At 38.8% G+C, this 18,236-nt stretch overlaps 1 protein-coding gene across 1 annotated transcript; it reads left to right on the top strand.

The window, feature by feature from the left end:
- Positions 1–10,876: 10,876 nt before the first annotated feature.
- LOC124187813 (receptor-binding cancer antigen expressed on SiSo cells) lies at positions 10,877–14,571 on the top strand. Its single transcript, XM_046580004.1, has 5 exons — positions 10,877–11,144; positions 11,261–11,506; positions 11,724–11,879; positions 11,983–12,096; positions 13,408–14,571. The coding sequence occupies exons 2-5, from the start codon at positions 11,342–11,344 to the stop codon at positions 13,597–13,599; spliced, it is 627 nt and encodes a 208-aa protein (XP_046435960.1). The 5' UTR covers positions 10,877–11,144; positions 11,261–11,341; the 3' UTR covers positions 13,600–14,571.
- The last annotated feature ends 3,665 nt before the right edge of the window (positions 14,572–18,236 follow it).

Raw genomic sequence — 18,236 nt, 5'->3', positions numbered from 1 at the left:
AGTTCCTCAGTCCGGTAACAACCGCGCAGTAGAGCGGACGGTTGAGAGTCGCGCTCCGCAGTTTCGAGTACCGGGTTCTCAACCTCCCGGATCCCGCGCTTCGGGTCCGCTACGCGGTGAAACTCGACTTCCAGGATAAGCGCTCCGTGGTTCCTGGTTCACGTTTACAATAAATTATTTCAATTCGTTTTTTGCGCAAGCCGAAATTCAGTAGCTGTCAGTCCGCTAATAAAATTTCTCGACTTCCGGGATGAGCGCTCCGTGGTTCCTGGTTCACGTTTACAATAAATTATTTCAATTCGGTTTTCGCGCAAGCCGAAATTCAGTAGCTGTCAGTCCGCTAATAAAATTTCTCGACTTCCAGGATAAGCGCTCCGTGGTTCCTGGTTCACGTTTACAATAAATTATTTCAATTCGGTTTTCGCGCAAGCCGAAATTCAGTAGCTGTCAGTCCGCTAATAAAATTTCTCGACTTCCAGGATAAGCGCTCCGTGGTTCCTGGTTCACGTTTACAATAAATTATTTCAGTTCGTTTTTCGCGCAACCCCAAATTCAGTAGCTGTCAGTCTGCTGATAAAATTTCTCGACTTCCAGGATAAGCGCTCCGTGGTTCCTGGTTCACGTTTACAATAAATTATTTCAATTCGTTTTTTGCGCAAGCCGAAATTCAGTAGCTGTCAGTCCGCTAATAAAATTTCTCGACTTCCGGGATGAGCGCTCCGTGGTTCCTGGTTCACGTTTACAATAAATTATTTCAATTCGGTTTTCGCGCAAGCCGAAATTCAGTAGCTGTCAGTCCGCTAATAAAATTTCTCGACTTCCAGGATAAGCGCTCCGTGGTTCCTGGTTCACGTTTACAATAAATTATTTCAATTCGTTTTTCGCGCAACCCCAAATTCAGTAGCTGTCAGTCTGCTGATAAAATTTCTCGACTTCCAGGATAAGCGCTCCGTGGTTCCTGGTTCACGTTTACAATAAATTATTTCAATTCGGTTTTCGCGCAAGCCGAAATTCAGTAGCTGTCAGTCCGCTAATAAAATTTCTCGACTTCCGGGATGAGCGCTCCGTGGTTCCTGGTTCACGTTTACAATAAATTATTTCAATTCGTTTTTCGCGCAAGCCGAAATTCAGTAGCTGTCAGTCCGCTAATAAAATTTCTCGACTTCCAGGATAAGCGCTCCGTGGTTCCTGGTTCACGTTTACAATAAATTATTTCAATTCGGTTTTCGCGCAAGCCGAAATTCAGTAGCTGTCAGTCCGCTAATAAAATTTCTCGACTTCCGGGATGAGCGCTCCGTGGTTCCTGGTTCACGTTTACAATAAATTATTTCAATTCGGTTTTCGCGCAAGCCGAAATTCAGTAGCTGTCAGTCCGCTAATAAAATGTCTCGACTTCCAGGATAAGCCCTCCGTGGTTCCTGGTTCACGTTTACAATAAATTATTTCAATTCGTTTTTCGCGCAACCCCAAATTCAGTAGCTGTCAGTCCGCTAATAAAATTTCTCGACTTCCGGGATAAGCGCTCCGTGGTTCCTGGTTCACGTTCACAATAAATTATTTCAATTCGTTTTCCGCGCAACCTCAGATTCAGTAGCTGTCAGTCCGCTAATAAAATTTCTCGACTTCCAGGATAAGCGCTCCGTGGTTCCTGGTTCACGTTTACAATAAATTATTGCAATTCGGTTTTCGCGCAAGCCGAAATTCAGTAGCTGTCAGTCCGCTAATAAAATTTCTCGACTTCCGGGATGAGCGCTCCGTGGTTCCTGGTTCACGTTTACAATAAATTATTTCAATTCGTTTTTCGCGCAACCCCAAATTCAGTAGCTGTCAGTCCGCTAATAAAATTTCTCGACTTCCGGGATAAGCGCTCCGTGGTTCCTGGTTCACGTTTACAATAAATTATTTCAATTCGGTTTTCGCGCAAGCCGAAATTCAGTAGCTGTCAGTCCGTTAATAAAATTTCTCGACTTCCAGGATAAGCGCTCCGTGGTTCCTGGTTCACGTTTACAATAAATTATTTCAATTCGTTTTTCGCGCAAGCCGAAATTCAGTAGCTGTCAGTCCGCTAATAAAATTTCTCGACTTCCAGGATAAGCGCTCCGTGGTTCCTGGTTCACGTTTACAATAAATTATTTCAATTCGTTTTTCGCGCAACCCCAAATTCAGTAGCTGTCAGTCCGCTAATAAAATTTCTCGACTTCCGGGATAAGCGCTCCGTGGTTCCTGGTTCACGTTTACAATAAATTATTTCAATTCGTTTTTCGCGCAAGCCGAAATTCAGTAGCTGTCAGTCCGCTAATAAAATTTCTCGACTTCCAGGATAAGCTCTCCGTGGTTCCTGGTTCACGTTTACAATAAATTATTTTAATTCGTTTTTCGTTCAAGCCGAAATTCAGTAGCTGTCAGTACGCTAATAAAATTTCTATAACTTCATAATCTTCTTATAATCTTTTTGATAAAATATGTCGATAAAGAAATTATATTAAACCTTACACATTATCTTTGATTTGTTCTCATGCTGAAAATATTTATTAGTATTCGAGGTATAACTCGCGGTGGTTGGCGGTGGTCGTAGGGGGTGGTTAGGGGTGGTTGCGGGTAATCAAGGTGATTCCGGAGGAGGGGACGAGGATTTGTACTCGGTGAGTTTAACGTTTTTATAATATTCGATGACAATTGTAATTATATTTCATCTAATCTTTTCCAAACTTGTCATCTTTACAATAAATTATTTCAATTCATTCTTCGCGCAAGCACAAATTCAGTAGCTATAAATGCGCTAGTGAAATTTGTTCTACTATCAATTCATTAAATAATTATATTAATTCTTACACAACATTTCTGATGTGTTCCCATACTGAAAATCTTTATTATTATTGCAGGTATACCCGTGGTGGTTATCGGTGGTTGTTGGAGGTGATTGGCGGTGGTTGAAGGTGTTCGGAGGAGGAGGTCGAGGAAGACAAGGAGATGAAGGTGGACGAGGATTTGTGCTCGGTGAGTAAAACAATTCTATAATATTTGATGGCAATTGTAATTATATTTTATCTAAAATATTTCAAACTAGTCATAGTTACATAAAATTATTTCAATTCATTTTTCGCGCAAGCACATATTCAGTAGCTATGAATAAGCTTATACAATCTATAATATTATTAATTAATTAATAAAATTCTAATAATATTTAGCTGCAATTGTAATTACATTTCATCTGAAATGTTACAAACTTGTCACGTTTACAATAAATTATTTCAATTAATTTCTCGTGCAAGCACATATTCAGTAGCTTTGAATAAGCTTATACAATTTATTATATTATTCATTAACTAATTAATATTCTTATAATATTTGATGGCAATTGTACTTATATTTCATCTGAAATATTACAAACTTGTCACGTTTACAATAAATTATTTCAATACATTTCTCGTGCAAGCACATATTCAGTAGCTATGAATAATCTTATACAATTGATTATATTAATCATTAATTAATTGATTATATTAATCTTTATACAATATTTTTGATGTGTTCTCATACTGAAAATATTTATTACTATTCCAGGTATAACCCGAGGTGGTTGGCGGTGGTTGGAGGTGGTCGGAGGTGGACCAGGAGGAGGACGAGGACCAGGAGGAGGACGAGGTGGACGAGGAGGCGGCGGGGTGGGTCGTGGGAGAGGAGCGGTGGGGAGGGGGCGGGAAGGGGGAGGAAAAGGGAAGGGGCGGGGCGGGAAGGGGGAAGGGAGGAAGGGAAGGGAGGGCGCGAGGGTGGGTGGGAGGGCGGGAGGGCGGAAGGGAGGGCGGGAGGGCGGGAGGGAGGGTGGGCGGGAGGGCGGGAAGGGGACGGGGACGGAGACGGGGGGGGGGGGGGCGCGTGGTATGCTCTATTAACTTTAATGGGCTCGCACTGACATCCGGCCTCCACTCCTCTCCCTCCCTCCCTCCCTCCCGCCCACCTTCCCTCCCTCCCTCCCTCCCGCCCTCCCGCCCTCCCGCCTTCCCGCCCTCCCTTCCCTTCCTCCCTTCCCTTCCCTTCCCCCTTCCCTCCTCACCCCTCCCTTTTCCTCCCCCTTCCCGCCCCCTCCCCGCCGCTCCTCTCCCACGACCCACCCCGCCGCCTCCTCGTCCACCTCGTCCTCCTCCTGGTCCTCGTCCTCCTCCTTGTCCACCTCCGACCACCTCCAACCACCGTCAACCACCTCGGGTTATACCTGGAATAGTAATAAATATTTTTAGTATGAGAACACATCAAAAATATTGTATAAAGATTAATATAATCAATTAATTAATGATTAATATAATCAATTGTATAAGATTATTCATGGCTACTGAATATGTGCTTGCACGAGAAATGTATTGAAATAATTTATTGTAAACGTGACAAGTCTGTAATATTTCAGATGAAATATAAGTACAATTGCCATTAAATATTATAAAAATATTAATTAATTAATTGATAATATAATGAATTGTATAAGCTTATTCAAAGCTACTGAATATGTGCTTGCACGAGAAATTAATTGAAATAATTTATTGTGAACGTGACAAGTTTGTAATATTTCAGATGAAATGTAATTACAATTGCCGCTAAATATTATAAGAATTTTATTAATCAATTAATAATATAATAAATTGTATTAGCTTATTCATAGCTACTGAATATGTGCTTGCGCGAAAAATGAATTGAAATAATTTTATGTAACCATGACTAGTTTGAAATATTTTAGATGAAATATAATTATAATTGCCATCAAATATGATAAAAGTGTTTTACTCACCGAGCACAAATCCTCGTCCACCTTCATCTCCTTGTCTTCCTCGACCTCCTCCTCCGAACACCTTCAACCACCGCCAATCACCTCCAACAACCACCGATAACCACCACGGGTATACCTGCAATAATAATAAAGATTTTCAGTATGGGAACACATCAGAAATGTTGTGTAAGAATTAATATATTTATTTAATGAATTGTTAGTAGAACAAATTTCACTAGCGCATTTATAGCTACTGAATTTGTGCTTGCGCGAAGAATGAATTGAAATAATTTATTGTAAAGATGACAAGTTTGGAAAAGATTAGATGAAATATAATTACAATTGTCATCGAATATTATAAAAACGTTAAACTCACCGAGTACAAATCCTCGTCCCCTCCTCCGGAATCACCTTGATTACCCGCAACCACCCCTAACCACCCCCAACGACCTCCGCCAACCACCACGAGTTATACCTCGAATACTAATAAATATTTTCAGCATGAGAAGAAATCAAAGATAATGTGTGAGGTTTAATATAATTTCTTTATCGACATATTTTATCAAAAAGATTAGAAGAAGATTATAAAGTTATAGAAATTTTACTAGCGTACTGACAGCTACTGAATCTGAGGTTGCGCGAAAAACGAATTGAAATAATTTATTGTAAACGTGAACCAGGAACCACGGAGCGCTTATCCCGGAAGTCGAGAAATTTTATCAGCGGACTGACAGCTACTGAATCTGAGGTTGCGCGGAAAACGAATTGAAATAATTTATTGTAAACGTGAACCAGGAACCACGGAGCGCTTATCCCGGAAGTCGAGAAATTTTATTAGCGGACTGACAGCTACTGAATTTGGGGTTGCGCGAAAAACGAATTGAAATAATTTATTGTAAACGTGAACCAGGAACCACGGAGCGCTTATCCCGGAAGTCGAGAAATTTTATTAGCGGACTGACAGCTACTGAATTTGGGGTTGCGCGAAAAACGAATTGAAATAATTTATTGTAAACGTGAACCAGGAACCACGGAGCGCTTATCCCGGAAGTCGAGAAATTTTATTAACGGACTGACAGCTACTGAATTTCGGCTTGCGCGAAAAACGAATTGAAATAATTTATTGTAAACGTGAACCAGGAACCACGGAGCGCTTATCCTGGAAGTCGAGAAATTTTATTAGCCGACTGACAGCTACTGAATTTCGGCTTGCGCGAAAACCGAATTGAAATAATTTATTGTAAACGTGAACCAGGAACCACGGAGCGCTTATCCTGGAAGTCGAGAAATTTTATTAGCGGACTGACAGCTACTGAATTTCGGCTTGCGCGAAAAACGAATTGAAATAATTTATTGTAAACGTGAACCAGGAACCACGGAGCGCTCATCCCGGAAGTCGAGAAATTTTATTAGCGGACTGACAGCTACTGAATTTCGGCTTGCGCGAAAACCGAATTGAAATAATTTATTGTAAACGTGAACCAGGAACCACGGAGCGCTTATCCTGGAAGTCGAGAAATTTTATCAGCAGACTGACAGCTACTGAATTTGGGGTTGCGCGAAAAACGAATTGAAATAATTTATTGTAAACGTGAACCAGGAACCACGGAGCGCTTATCCTGGAAGTCGAGAAATTTTATTAGCGGACTGACAGCTACTGAATTTCGGCTTGCGCGAAAACCGAATTGAAATAATTTATTGTAAACGTGAACCAGGAACCACGGAGCGCTCATCCCGGAAGTCGAGAAATTTTATTAGCGGACTGACAGCTACTGAATTTCGGCTTGCGCAAAAAACGAATTGAAATAATTTATTGTAAACGTGAACCAGGAACCACGGAGCGCTTATCCTGGAAGTCGAGAAATTTTATCAGCAGACTGACAGCTACTGAATTTGGGGTTGCGCGAAAAACGAACTGAAATAATTTATTGTAAACGTGAACCAGGAACCACGGAGCGCTTATCCTGGAAGTCGAGAAATTTTATTAGCGGACTGACAGCTACTGAATTTCGGCTTGCGCGAAAACCGAATTGAAATAATTTATTGTAAACGTGAACCAGGAACCACGGAGCGCTCATCCCGGAAGTCGAGAAATTTTATTAGCGGACTGACAGCTACTGAATTTCGGCTTGCGCAAAAAACGAATTGAAATAATTTATTGTAAACGTGAACCAGGAACCACGGAGCGCTTATCCCGGAAGTCGAGAAATTTTATTAACGGACTGACAGCTACTGAATTTCGGCTTGCGCGAAAAACGAATTGAAATAATTTATTGTAAACGTGAACCAGGAACCACGGAGCGCTTATCCTGGAAGTCGAGAAATTTTATTAGCCGACTGACAGCTACTGAATTTCGGCTTGCGCGAAAACCGAATTGAAATAATTTATTGTAAACGTGAACCAGGAACCACGGAGCGCTTATCCTGGAAGTCGAGAAATTTTATTAGCGGACTGACAGCTACTGAATTTCGGCTTGCGCGAAAACCGAATTGAAATAATTTATTGTAAACGTGAACCAGGAACCACGGAGCGCTCATCCCGGAAGTCGAGAAATTTTATTAGCGGACTGACAGCTACTGAATTTCGGCTTGCGCGAAAACCGAATTGAAATAATTTATTGTAAACGTGAACCAGGAACCACGGAGCGCTCATCCCGGAAGTCGAGAAATTTTATTAGCGGACTGACAGCTACTGAATTTCGGCTTGCGCAAAAAACGAATTGAAATAATTTATTGTAAACGTGAACCAGGAACCACGGAGCGCTTATCCTGGAAGTCGAGAAATTTTATCAGCAGACTGACAGCTACTGAATTTGGGGTTGCGCGAAAAACGAACTGAAATAATTTATTGTAAACGTGAACCAGGAACCACGGAGCGCTTATCCTGGAAGTCGAGAAATTTTATTAGCGGACTGACAGCTACTGAATTTCGGCTTGCGCGAAAACCGAATTGAAATAATTTATTGTAAACGTGAACCAGGAACCACGGAGCGCTTATCCTGGAAGTCGAGAAATTTTATTAGCGGACTGACAGCTACTGAATTTCGGCTTGCGCGAAAACCGAATTGAAATAATTTATTGTAAACGTGAACCAGGAACCACGGAGCGCTCATCCCGGAAGTCGAGAAATTTTATTAGCGGACTGACAGCTACTGAATTTCGGCTTGCGCAAAAAACGAATTGAAATAATTTATTGTAAACGTGAACCAGGAACCACGGAGCGCTTATCCTGGAAGTCGAGTTTCACCGCGTAGCGGACCCGAAGCGCGGGATCCGGGAGGTTGAGAACCCGGTACTCGAAATACGTAGCTGACCCGAAGCGCGGGATCCGAGAGGTTGAGAACCCGGTACTCGAAACTGCGGAGCGCGACTCTCAACCGTCCGCTCTACTGCGCGGTTGTTACCGGACTGAGGAACTTGGCTAGCCGATTTTAGATTGCTGACGTCACTCTCCGAACACCCGAAAATTCAAACTTTGGTTTTGAACTGTAATACTAGGTATGATGATGTATGATGTATGATGTACGATGTACGATGTATGATGTATGATGATATGATATGATGTACTCGTACAATGATTTTAGTTTTCACATTTCATACAAGAAATACGCACTTTATCTCTCCTGCCGGTTCCAGACTCAAGCGGCCAGGCCCTTCGATGGTCAGCCGTTGGCTGAAGATATATCCTTCAGTTAACGAGTCAGCTGATAACACTGCCGTTCTGCGACAGTTGGATGATGAAAAATTTTGCTCGTACCTTTCAAATGTGTGTTAAAATACACTCGAAGTGTTAAGAAGCCTCGTTCCTTCTCTTCCTAACACCTTCTTAGGTCTTTAAATCACTACGCTGCGTTAAATACTGTCTCATGTACAGAGAATCCATTTCATCTCAATCAAAATTGGCGCATCCGTGATGTATTACAGTTACTCTGAATTTTTTTCCATCCGAACACTTTTCGAAAAACTATTCAGCTTCTCTATCCAACGTAGATACTTCACTTGCGACTAGCTAAAACAGCGTTTCGATTCTATGCCTACGAAAATCCAAGATCGAGAGAGCAAATGAAAAGTTGTTGGAATATTTATGTATAATAATGTTATGGAATACATCGGAATATCAATGTTATGGAATAAATCGTGCGTGTGTCGAATAGAATCCCATTTCGAAATGAATAATTCTTCTCTTTTCATATCATAGCTGATCTAGTAATATAGGTAAATAGGATGGTTGGAGGTGTTCGGAAATGGTAGGACATTTCAAAATTTAAAGTCGACGATGATCCGGTGCATCAATTTTATCGTTACAGATTTTCTTTTCCCATGAGGCATAGAGTATTCAACAACGATAATGCAGTCCTTAAAATTCATCATTCATCTCTGTCTGGAAAGCTAATTCGCAAGGCGTAGTATTCTAGATATGTCAAAACTAAGCTAGCGGCACGTGTTTGCATTATTAGAAAAATACCCGTACTCTACATACATTGTTTCTAATCTTTTGCTACATTTGGTTCAATCCACATGCTTCCACAGCACGAACAGTCGGAAATGTTTTGGATTATCCATAATAAAATAAAAGAAGTAACAAAGCTCAAATTTAGTGTTAAAGCTCTAATGAATACATCAAACTGCGGTCGAATTCATTTATTATTTGCACATGACCTCTGTATATTTGATAAATTATTCCTAAGTACATTGAAACATATGTATTTATAATGAAATATTATGCAAACGGCTGTGTAAACTATAAACTATAATTTCTATCAAATAGCTGCTCTTATGTCAACAGGGCTTTGAGACTCAGTTAAGTTGGATCTCGATTCTTGTCATCGTATGTAGGACATTGGGTTACATGAACAAATGCGAATTACGAAGAACTCCGTATTAGAGATAAGGATATTTTAGTTCAAGTATACCTATACACAGAAATCCGTATGTGAAAATACTTAAACCTCTGTGTTTATTGTAAAAATCTAGTTTTAAACATGTGTATATATGTATATACACATGCATAAGTATACATATACATATATACACATACATGTAGATAAATGATTGCCAAGAAATCAGAAACACTCACAACTTGTCGTAAATAGAGTAAAACGTAAGGTTAATAATATACAAATTACACAAGCACACCATAAAACGTGGCAAGGGTAATCCTAGCGCAGTGATTGTATAAACTAAAGAAATATACATTTACATATACATGATATAAATTAATAGACTAGAAAAGAGTATTTAGAGAGCTTATCTAATTCCGATCTTGTCACAATAGGTCATTAACATAATCAATATACGGTTAAAGCTGTATTAGCTACATTCACTATTAGAGACAATATTTTTTATCCATAGGTTCCCCCTGCACGGCCAATTTTGTGTAGCCGAGAGTCGACTCTCTTCTCCTAGATATGGCCTGTACATGCAACAGACAAGTATAAGTCTAATATTATGCATAATTAATATTGCGTCTCAAGTGTCATAGGCAGGGCTGATTAGGTTTTCTCGTGCTTACAAATGTGCTTGATTTTCACGTTACATAACCATGGAATGAATTTTACATACACAGCTTCTCTGATTTTACGATCAGTTCAAGAAGCCTAAATTCGATGAAAATCATGACTAACCTGAAGAGCGACAAATACCATTGCGCATATTATTGCGAGAACTGTGTTACTCGGAAGGAGAATGCAGCCAGTATTATGTCGAAATTGGTAACTCTCTGATGTTCTGCAATAAGTTCTTAACTCTATTGTTGGAACATCTCAGGGGCGCAAGCGCACGACAAATTTCGCTTGTCACACCAAAGCCCATTAGGGCAACCGTCTTTATATTCTTCAGTCAACGATTTTTCAGTCAACGTATGTAAGTTGCCTAATAATTCGAAATTCGCGGGATCGTTTTTCCTGAAATTGGCGAAGCCAATCATACGGTGCACACGCATGGCACACGCGTGTCCCACACGGTTCCTAGGCCCACTGTAACAAGACCGCGATCGGAACGCACCCTGAGAGACTATCAGTGAAGTGCCTGTACAATATACTACGTATACGAATTTCTATCTATATTATATGATATACATTCATTTATATATTATATCTTATAAGCATACATCTACCGATATATATATATGTATGTATTCGGTGTATACATAGATTGTAATACTTGCCGACTGTTATTTCGCAGAATTCCTAAAAATCATTATAACAATTATAAATAAATTATTATAACAATAAATATAAGTAAGCCCGTTAAACAAGTAAACTTCACGTAATCAGATGATATGACGACCTGAACTTTTTGGTTAGGTTAAATATACGTGATATGCGTGATACAAACTATTGGTTAGGATTCTCTAAAGACTGAAAGTCGCCACCGAAAATTCGCGGTATGAAATTAACACGCTTATGTACAATCAGATCCTTATTCACTGGGATATAGAGACAAATGAAACATGCACCTTGCCACGACACAGCAGTTTTTAAAACAATCTAACTTTTGTAGCTAGTTGAGCTGTGCATATTGTTAAACACAAATCTACATCTAGGTTAGAGCTTAGCTCTAATCCTAGGCAAACCTAGTGTGATGGCTCTTCAATATGTGATGAATAGAATTAAGGCACTGTTCCTCATTATCTTTGGAGTCTTCAGGCGAGCAATGTGCTGTTTTCGAAAACGTAGGAGATCTTCCTGTGAATCCATACCACTTTCAGCCGTTGGGGTCATACCCAACAACGTCAATAATCACATGGTATAAATCAGACTCAAAGCAAAGACATTCATCTATTCTTTTGCTTCTATTTTATAAACAGTGATTTGTTTTCATTTTGTTTGCTGCGTAGCCGCTGCTTTATGCTCTTCTTTTAAAACACAGAAGTAAACTTGTAATACAGTTGGATACTTGTAAGACGTAGTGGAAAAATAAATCGCCATGATGTACAAATAACGATTTGAAATGTTGTCTACAGGAATTGGAACAGTGGACGCAATGGGGAGATAATCCCATTGTTGTTGTACCAGACAAACCAGAAAACATTATTCAGGCAAAAATTGAACAGTATAGACAACAAGTGTCCAAGCCACCAGAATCCCCCAATGATGAAGCACAACCAGATTTCTTTGAGGTATTAATTGAAAACAAATCATAAAACTCAATGACAAATAGTTCTTACCAAATTTTACATTATATTAGTACTGCTGTGACCATATGCATTGAAACTTTTTTAGGACATGACACCAAAAATAACAAGACAAACAAAAATTCTTATTAAGAATAAGCCAAAGGAAGAAAAAAACTGGAATACTTCCAGATTTGCAGTCATAGCTGATCCTGTACCCACTGTAAGTATCTTAGTTACAATTGTCACAGTAATTTAATACTGGCTGATAAAAGCTGTAGAATAGAGCACAACTTTGGATCTTTGAGGATTTTCCACAATCTAAGAGGGTAGGTAGTTTTGACTTTCACAAGCCGTATAACTTGTAGGTATTCAATAAATATTTCTCAGGCTATACACAAACATTGAGACAGTTGGTTTTCATTGAAAGTTTAAGTTACAGGAGTGATTATAGCTACATTAGTAATTACGAAACCCGTAAAGCGATTACAGTAAATGCAATTTGATAAGATCTCTAAATTTCGATTGGGATTCCTTTCCAGTTCACACATTAGACTTATTTCTGTTAGATGAGATTTTGGAACATGAGAAAACGAAATTAGGAAATCGTCTAAAGTATTAATATTCCGATTATCCATTCTTCTAACTCTGTTTTAAAAATTAGGTTTCCTATTACAAACACTTATCAACCACCAATCAAAAATCTAATGCCATTAGAGACATGCTTTTGAGATATTGCCAATGTGTAGTATTTAACAAAAATAGAAGGAGGTAAGGTCTTTTGAGCGTGGTGTCGATTAAAGAGGTTTTACAAGAATCTATCACATTCTCTCTTAAAACTTTAAATCGATTCCAAATTTCTCGTAATATGACTGTGCTATTGTTGGAAAGTGGGCTCCAGTCAGCTAGCACTGAATGAACGTTGTACCGATTTTTTATCTATTTATTTAGCCGTGAGACAGGCTTTGAAGTTATGTTTTGCTACTTACTTCATTAATAATTGTTATGACAGTTTATCGGTCTTCGCTGACCAAAGCGCAGTTCCTAACATTGAAATGATCATGTCACAAAAAATTTCAAATCGAATCAATGTTCGTGAAAAGAATAAGATTGATTCTTGTAAAAGCCAATGAATTGGTCATGTAACACCACACTCAAACTACCTTAAGAAAGTAAGAGTGATGAATTGATATGTCTTTGTCATTCTTTATAACTCTACGATGTTTTTTTCTGTAACAATAACCTAAAATGAGATTCTTTTATCGATAGAAAATTGTGACAATGACAAGTAGTACTTATGTGCAACATAGATTGTTGTTTAGAAACCCATAAGTTTATATAAAATTTGAATACACACGGAACAATGTTTTTAAACATAGCAAAATAGTTCATAAAATATTGATACTTTAATTTCTGAAGTTTTTACCTTAGTTCGCATCTTCTAGTCAATCAAAGAAGTACCCAAGTAATCGTTAGCCTTAGGTTATAGCCTGATTAATTGTTTCAATTGGTAAAAACATACAACAATCCCCAGAATGAACTTGGAGAATGGGAGGATAATACTGCTGGTTGGGAAAAAGAGACAGTAAAAGAATTAGGAGACCCGACTGAAGCATTAAGAGAACAGAAACGGAAAGAGAGACAACAAAGAATGCTTGAACAGCAACAGAGAAGGATGGATCGAACTGCAAGACCGCAGCCATTGGGGGCAAAAATAGCTTCTTGATCGACAATCTATGCATTACATCATTAAATAAGAAATGTGGCAAGTCTTACAGATTCACAGAATTTAAGTGAATGTAGGAAACATAAAAATAGCTAAAAAAAAACATAAAAAGGAGAATTTACCGAAAAATCGTATTTTTCTGAAACATGCAAATACAATGTCGCTTAAACCGTTTCGAGGTATTGAAAAAGTGAGATTTATTGAGAACACATTCCACACAACTCACGTTGATATGAAGATTATTGATAGACAATGTTATGACGATTTTATTATTCGTTCGTTTTTGACCGAGAAGCTACTATTCTATTATTTGTAGACTTTGTATGCAAGATAATGAGCCTGAGCTATAACTTGAGTGATTATTCAATTTGTTGTAATTTGTCACAGATATAACATACCATAGCTTCAACGTCATTCCTTGTAGCCAGGATTCCTTATGGGAAACTACGCTAATGAGGATTCACCAGCAGATAGGCAGCTGTAGTTACATCTAAAATATTTAGTGCACGGTCCCTTATATAAGTCCAGCAACTCCGCTCAATTTTTTCTGGTGGGAAGGATTCACAAACTGTCCACCGATTGAATAGTTTTTCTTATGACTTTGTCTGTCGCTGTAATCACGGAATGTCATCAGGAAACAGCATCCTTTGACAATAGTACTTCTAATGTTAGATGCAGGCACTACTCAATCCGTGGGACATTAAGCGACGTGATCCCTACCACCAAAGTTACCGCATCTGCATACAAGAGCGCGATGCTAGCCAATGTCAAAATGCAACTTGCACTGGCAAAATTGATGGATGTTTGATTTTTTCCCAACTAATTGTAAATTTACTGCAAGTATAACATATTAAAGGTAGATTAGTGGCACATATTAATAACCCCCCACCTACACACACACACACACACACGCACACACACACACACACACACACCAACACGCAAAAAAAAAATAAAAAAAAAAAAAAACACCAAAGGTGCAGAATCCTTGTACCAAGTACAGTAAAGTTGTAAATTGCCAATAATACTTTCTTGGTGTACAGAAAATATTGTGACCAAACTGGATTGTCACGTACATCATCAAATGTAGGCATGTACATTGAGTATATATCACACTCCTGTTCATACAAATCGAAATAAATTTATAATATGAAGAAGTATAGATGAAATGAAAAGTTTGTAGTGACTGGTACTTTGCGGGCCTTTTTATTAAATGAGTTAAAGATTTATTTACAGAGCTATAACAGAAGCCAAAGAATCCATTACAGGTTTCTATTCTAATCCAGGATTTGATCAATCAATTATACAATACCTAGATATACGTTACGGAATCGTATAAAACCGTGTGAATGCCAAAAAATAAGTATTACACATCCAACACTGTTTTGTTATTATGAGTCCTAGATTCGCCTCTGTAAAATCCGGTTTATAAAGGAAACCGTGTTATACGTAGAATAGCAACAATGCGCATGCTGCACACACGCGCTTTTCAATTCATACTTTTTACTCTTATTCAAAAACCAGTGCATACAAACATATCAGTTTGAACTACAGTTATTAAATTTATAATCAATATGGATAATTTGGCATTCAAAAGTCGATTTGTTTGCTGTGCCATTGTATTATTTTACGTGATCACACGTGATGATATGTAAAATATTAGCTCTTCAACTCGATGTATTAATCTTGGATAAAAAAAAAAAAATCCCTAGTTTTTATATGTAAAGGTCGAAAAAGTCTTGAGAATTTTTGTGAATACATAATTTTTATTAAAAGATTTCCTTCGTAATTTGTCTGCTATTGATACCGACCTTTTTTCGATGCTTTTTCTGAGTTCCTGGAGGTCGAATTAGTCAGAAAAGGGTCATACAAATCGAATCTGAGACCAAACGTTTTGTTCGGGTCAGGTTAAGGAAAGAGGTTATACGGGTTATATGTATAACAAGAAAAGGTTCGTCTCTAAATCCCTTTATCGTCACGAGATATTTAGTACCGAAGTTCTCTATAGACAGGCCGCTCTCGCTCCAGCGCGATCGTTTATACGGTCAGAAAACCCCCCCTTCCATCGCCAAGTGCGGAGTGGGGAGGAGTGCGCACGCAACTGATGATGCTCAATGTCCCGAGAATCCTTGATTTCAGTATAAATTAAATCTATACTTATTTATTTGTTATTTATTACTTATATATTATTTAGCGCTACGGTAAGTAACCCACAATGTGGTATTCTTGGATCAAGGTTCCGCAGGATCGAATAAATATTTTCATTTCATGCGTCATCACGACTCCGAATTTTATTCCGAATCTCTGAGAGAAGAACCCTCCTCTGATGGTAGTAATTTTAATTCTCTGTTTCTCTCCCTCCATCTCTCTCGTCCCCATGCTCGCAACGCCAAAATCGGCCCTAGGTTAACACACGGCTTACTTGTTCACGAGTGAATGATCCAACAAATCTCGGAAGCAACTTCCGCGAAGGATCTAACACACACTCAGAGCTGTTACAAAGGACGCTCTGGGCCGTATAGCTTATCGGTTTAGGGGACCCATGTCTCCCCGTACCTTTCGACATTTTTAGGCGACGAGAGAGAGATGTTCATATTCTTTGCAGCTAAATATTATTTTATTATTCCTGGGGAATCTTTTACAATTTTTCATTCACAATGAAAAACCACATCGTCCGAAGCTTATGGCATTTATGAATGATCGTCCTATCTGAATAAAACAATTTTAAATTTCTTATCGAAAGACATTTCATTCGGAAAGGCAAACAAATTCTGAACAAGACCTTCTGCGCGCAACAGATTTCCTGCGATTCCGAGATCGGTATTATTGATTATTTGTTTCGTGAAAATCAGGTCGTGACGATCAATCAGTTCACGGCTCTACATATCGAAATATTTCCACCAATGGAAAACATCAGTAGCGAAAACTCAAGTATAAATGCCTTACGCAACATTTTCATCATTTAATTGTAATTTTTATTTTAATATAACAACAAATGAAATCGGATATTCAAGACAAAGTAATGACAATAACTAAAACGGAAACGCTAATAATCAAGTAATAGTGATTGGAACATATTAATTCGAATGGAAACAGTTATAATAATTAAATAATAACAACTAAACAGCAACAAGTTTACGGTCAAAAAATAAGCAAAGAGGAAAGGCTTTGTATTTTTATCGAAAATTTTCGACATTTTGAAAAATGCTAGAATAAATTCTTTGTTGCACTATACCGACGCAATTTTACGAGAGAAATTGATTGGGTGCAGTCCGAATACGCTGCGAGCAACAAATCAAAAGTTACAGCCAGAAAACGAGAACCTGTGTTTTTAACATTTTTTAGCTGTGTGTTCGCTGCGCTTTCTTACTCGTTATCAGTGTTTTACCAATTGATACGAAATGAATGAGATACTTCACGCCTTCACTGCCCACTGCACTGAGCAGGAACTACGAAGCACTCGTTCTGGAGGTCGAAATTAACCAGGTAGAGGACTTGGAGGTCGTAATTCGTCAGGTAAATCACCTGGAGCGCAGGAACTATGAGGAACTACGGAGTTCTGGCCCTGAAGGTCAAAAGTCACCAGGTAACGTACCTAGAGCGCAGAAACTACGGAGCGCTTGTCCTGGAAGTCGAGTTTCACCAAGTAGGGGACCTGGCGCACCGAAACCACGGAGCGCTTGTCCTGGAAGTCGAGTTTCACCACGTAGCGGATCTGGAACGCCGGATCCAGGAGGTAGAGAACCTGGTACTTGAAATCAGCCCAGTGCGATTCTCATACGTCTTCTCTACTGCGCGGTTGTTCCCGGACTGAGGAATTTGGCTAGCTGATTTTCGTCGTCGACGATTACTATAGATCGATGACGTCAGGTGAGAAAAAATTTTGGGTGACGTCACTCTCTGAACATCCGAACATCCGAACATCCAAAATTTGGTTTCGAACCTTAATACTATGTATGATGTATGATGTATGATGATTATCAAAAAAAAATAAACAAATTTTATTGAATAACATTACTTGTATTCATTTAACCCGGATTGATTTGTGTAAATAATTGGATATTTTTTGGGCAGATCGTTCGAAAATAGCTAATTTGCATTCTACTTGATCATACAATCGTTTGCATATTTTTCATTGAATAACCGTCGTTAATTCTAATCTTTGGTGTATTTTTCCAGCAACGATTGTAAAATAATATAATTCATGAATATAACACAATATCACACCCCTGCATAGGTGGTAATCCGCGTGACCGTTGATAAAACTACCAATTTGACCTCAAAATGAGTGTCACACCTACTACCGACAAGTTAGGGTCATTTTCAGACCTGTAAACAAGACGGTCGTGCGAATACAGCATCAATCAAGGCGACCATGAAGTAACCATAACCTACTAAAGGGAGCCAGCTGGGTAAATATTTTGTGCAGCTCCAAGGGGACGAAGTGAACTAATTGTAAGTGTTGGTTGACAATTTATGCTTGTTTTCGAGTATGCGAGCTACAGAACTTTCAATACAGTACGTAATATTGGGGTTAGATAAATTATGGTCTTGATCGCAGGGAAATTTTATATAGATCGCGGTCACGCCCAGGTTGGCAAACCTGAGGTTGTACTGCTTAGCTCAGGCCGATGACT

Source organism: Neodiprion fabricii, chromosome 1, assembly GCF_021155785.1.
Source record: "Neodiprion fabricii isolate iyNeoFabr1 chromosome 1, iyNeoFabr1.1, whole genome shotgun sequence".
Taxonomy (NCBI): Eukaryota; Metazoa; Arthropoda; class Insecta; order Hymenoptera; family Diprionidae; genus Neodiprion; species Neodiprion fabricii.
This window is presented reverse-complemented; position numbering and strand designations above follow the sequence as displayed.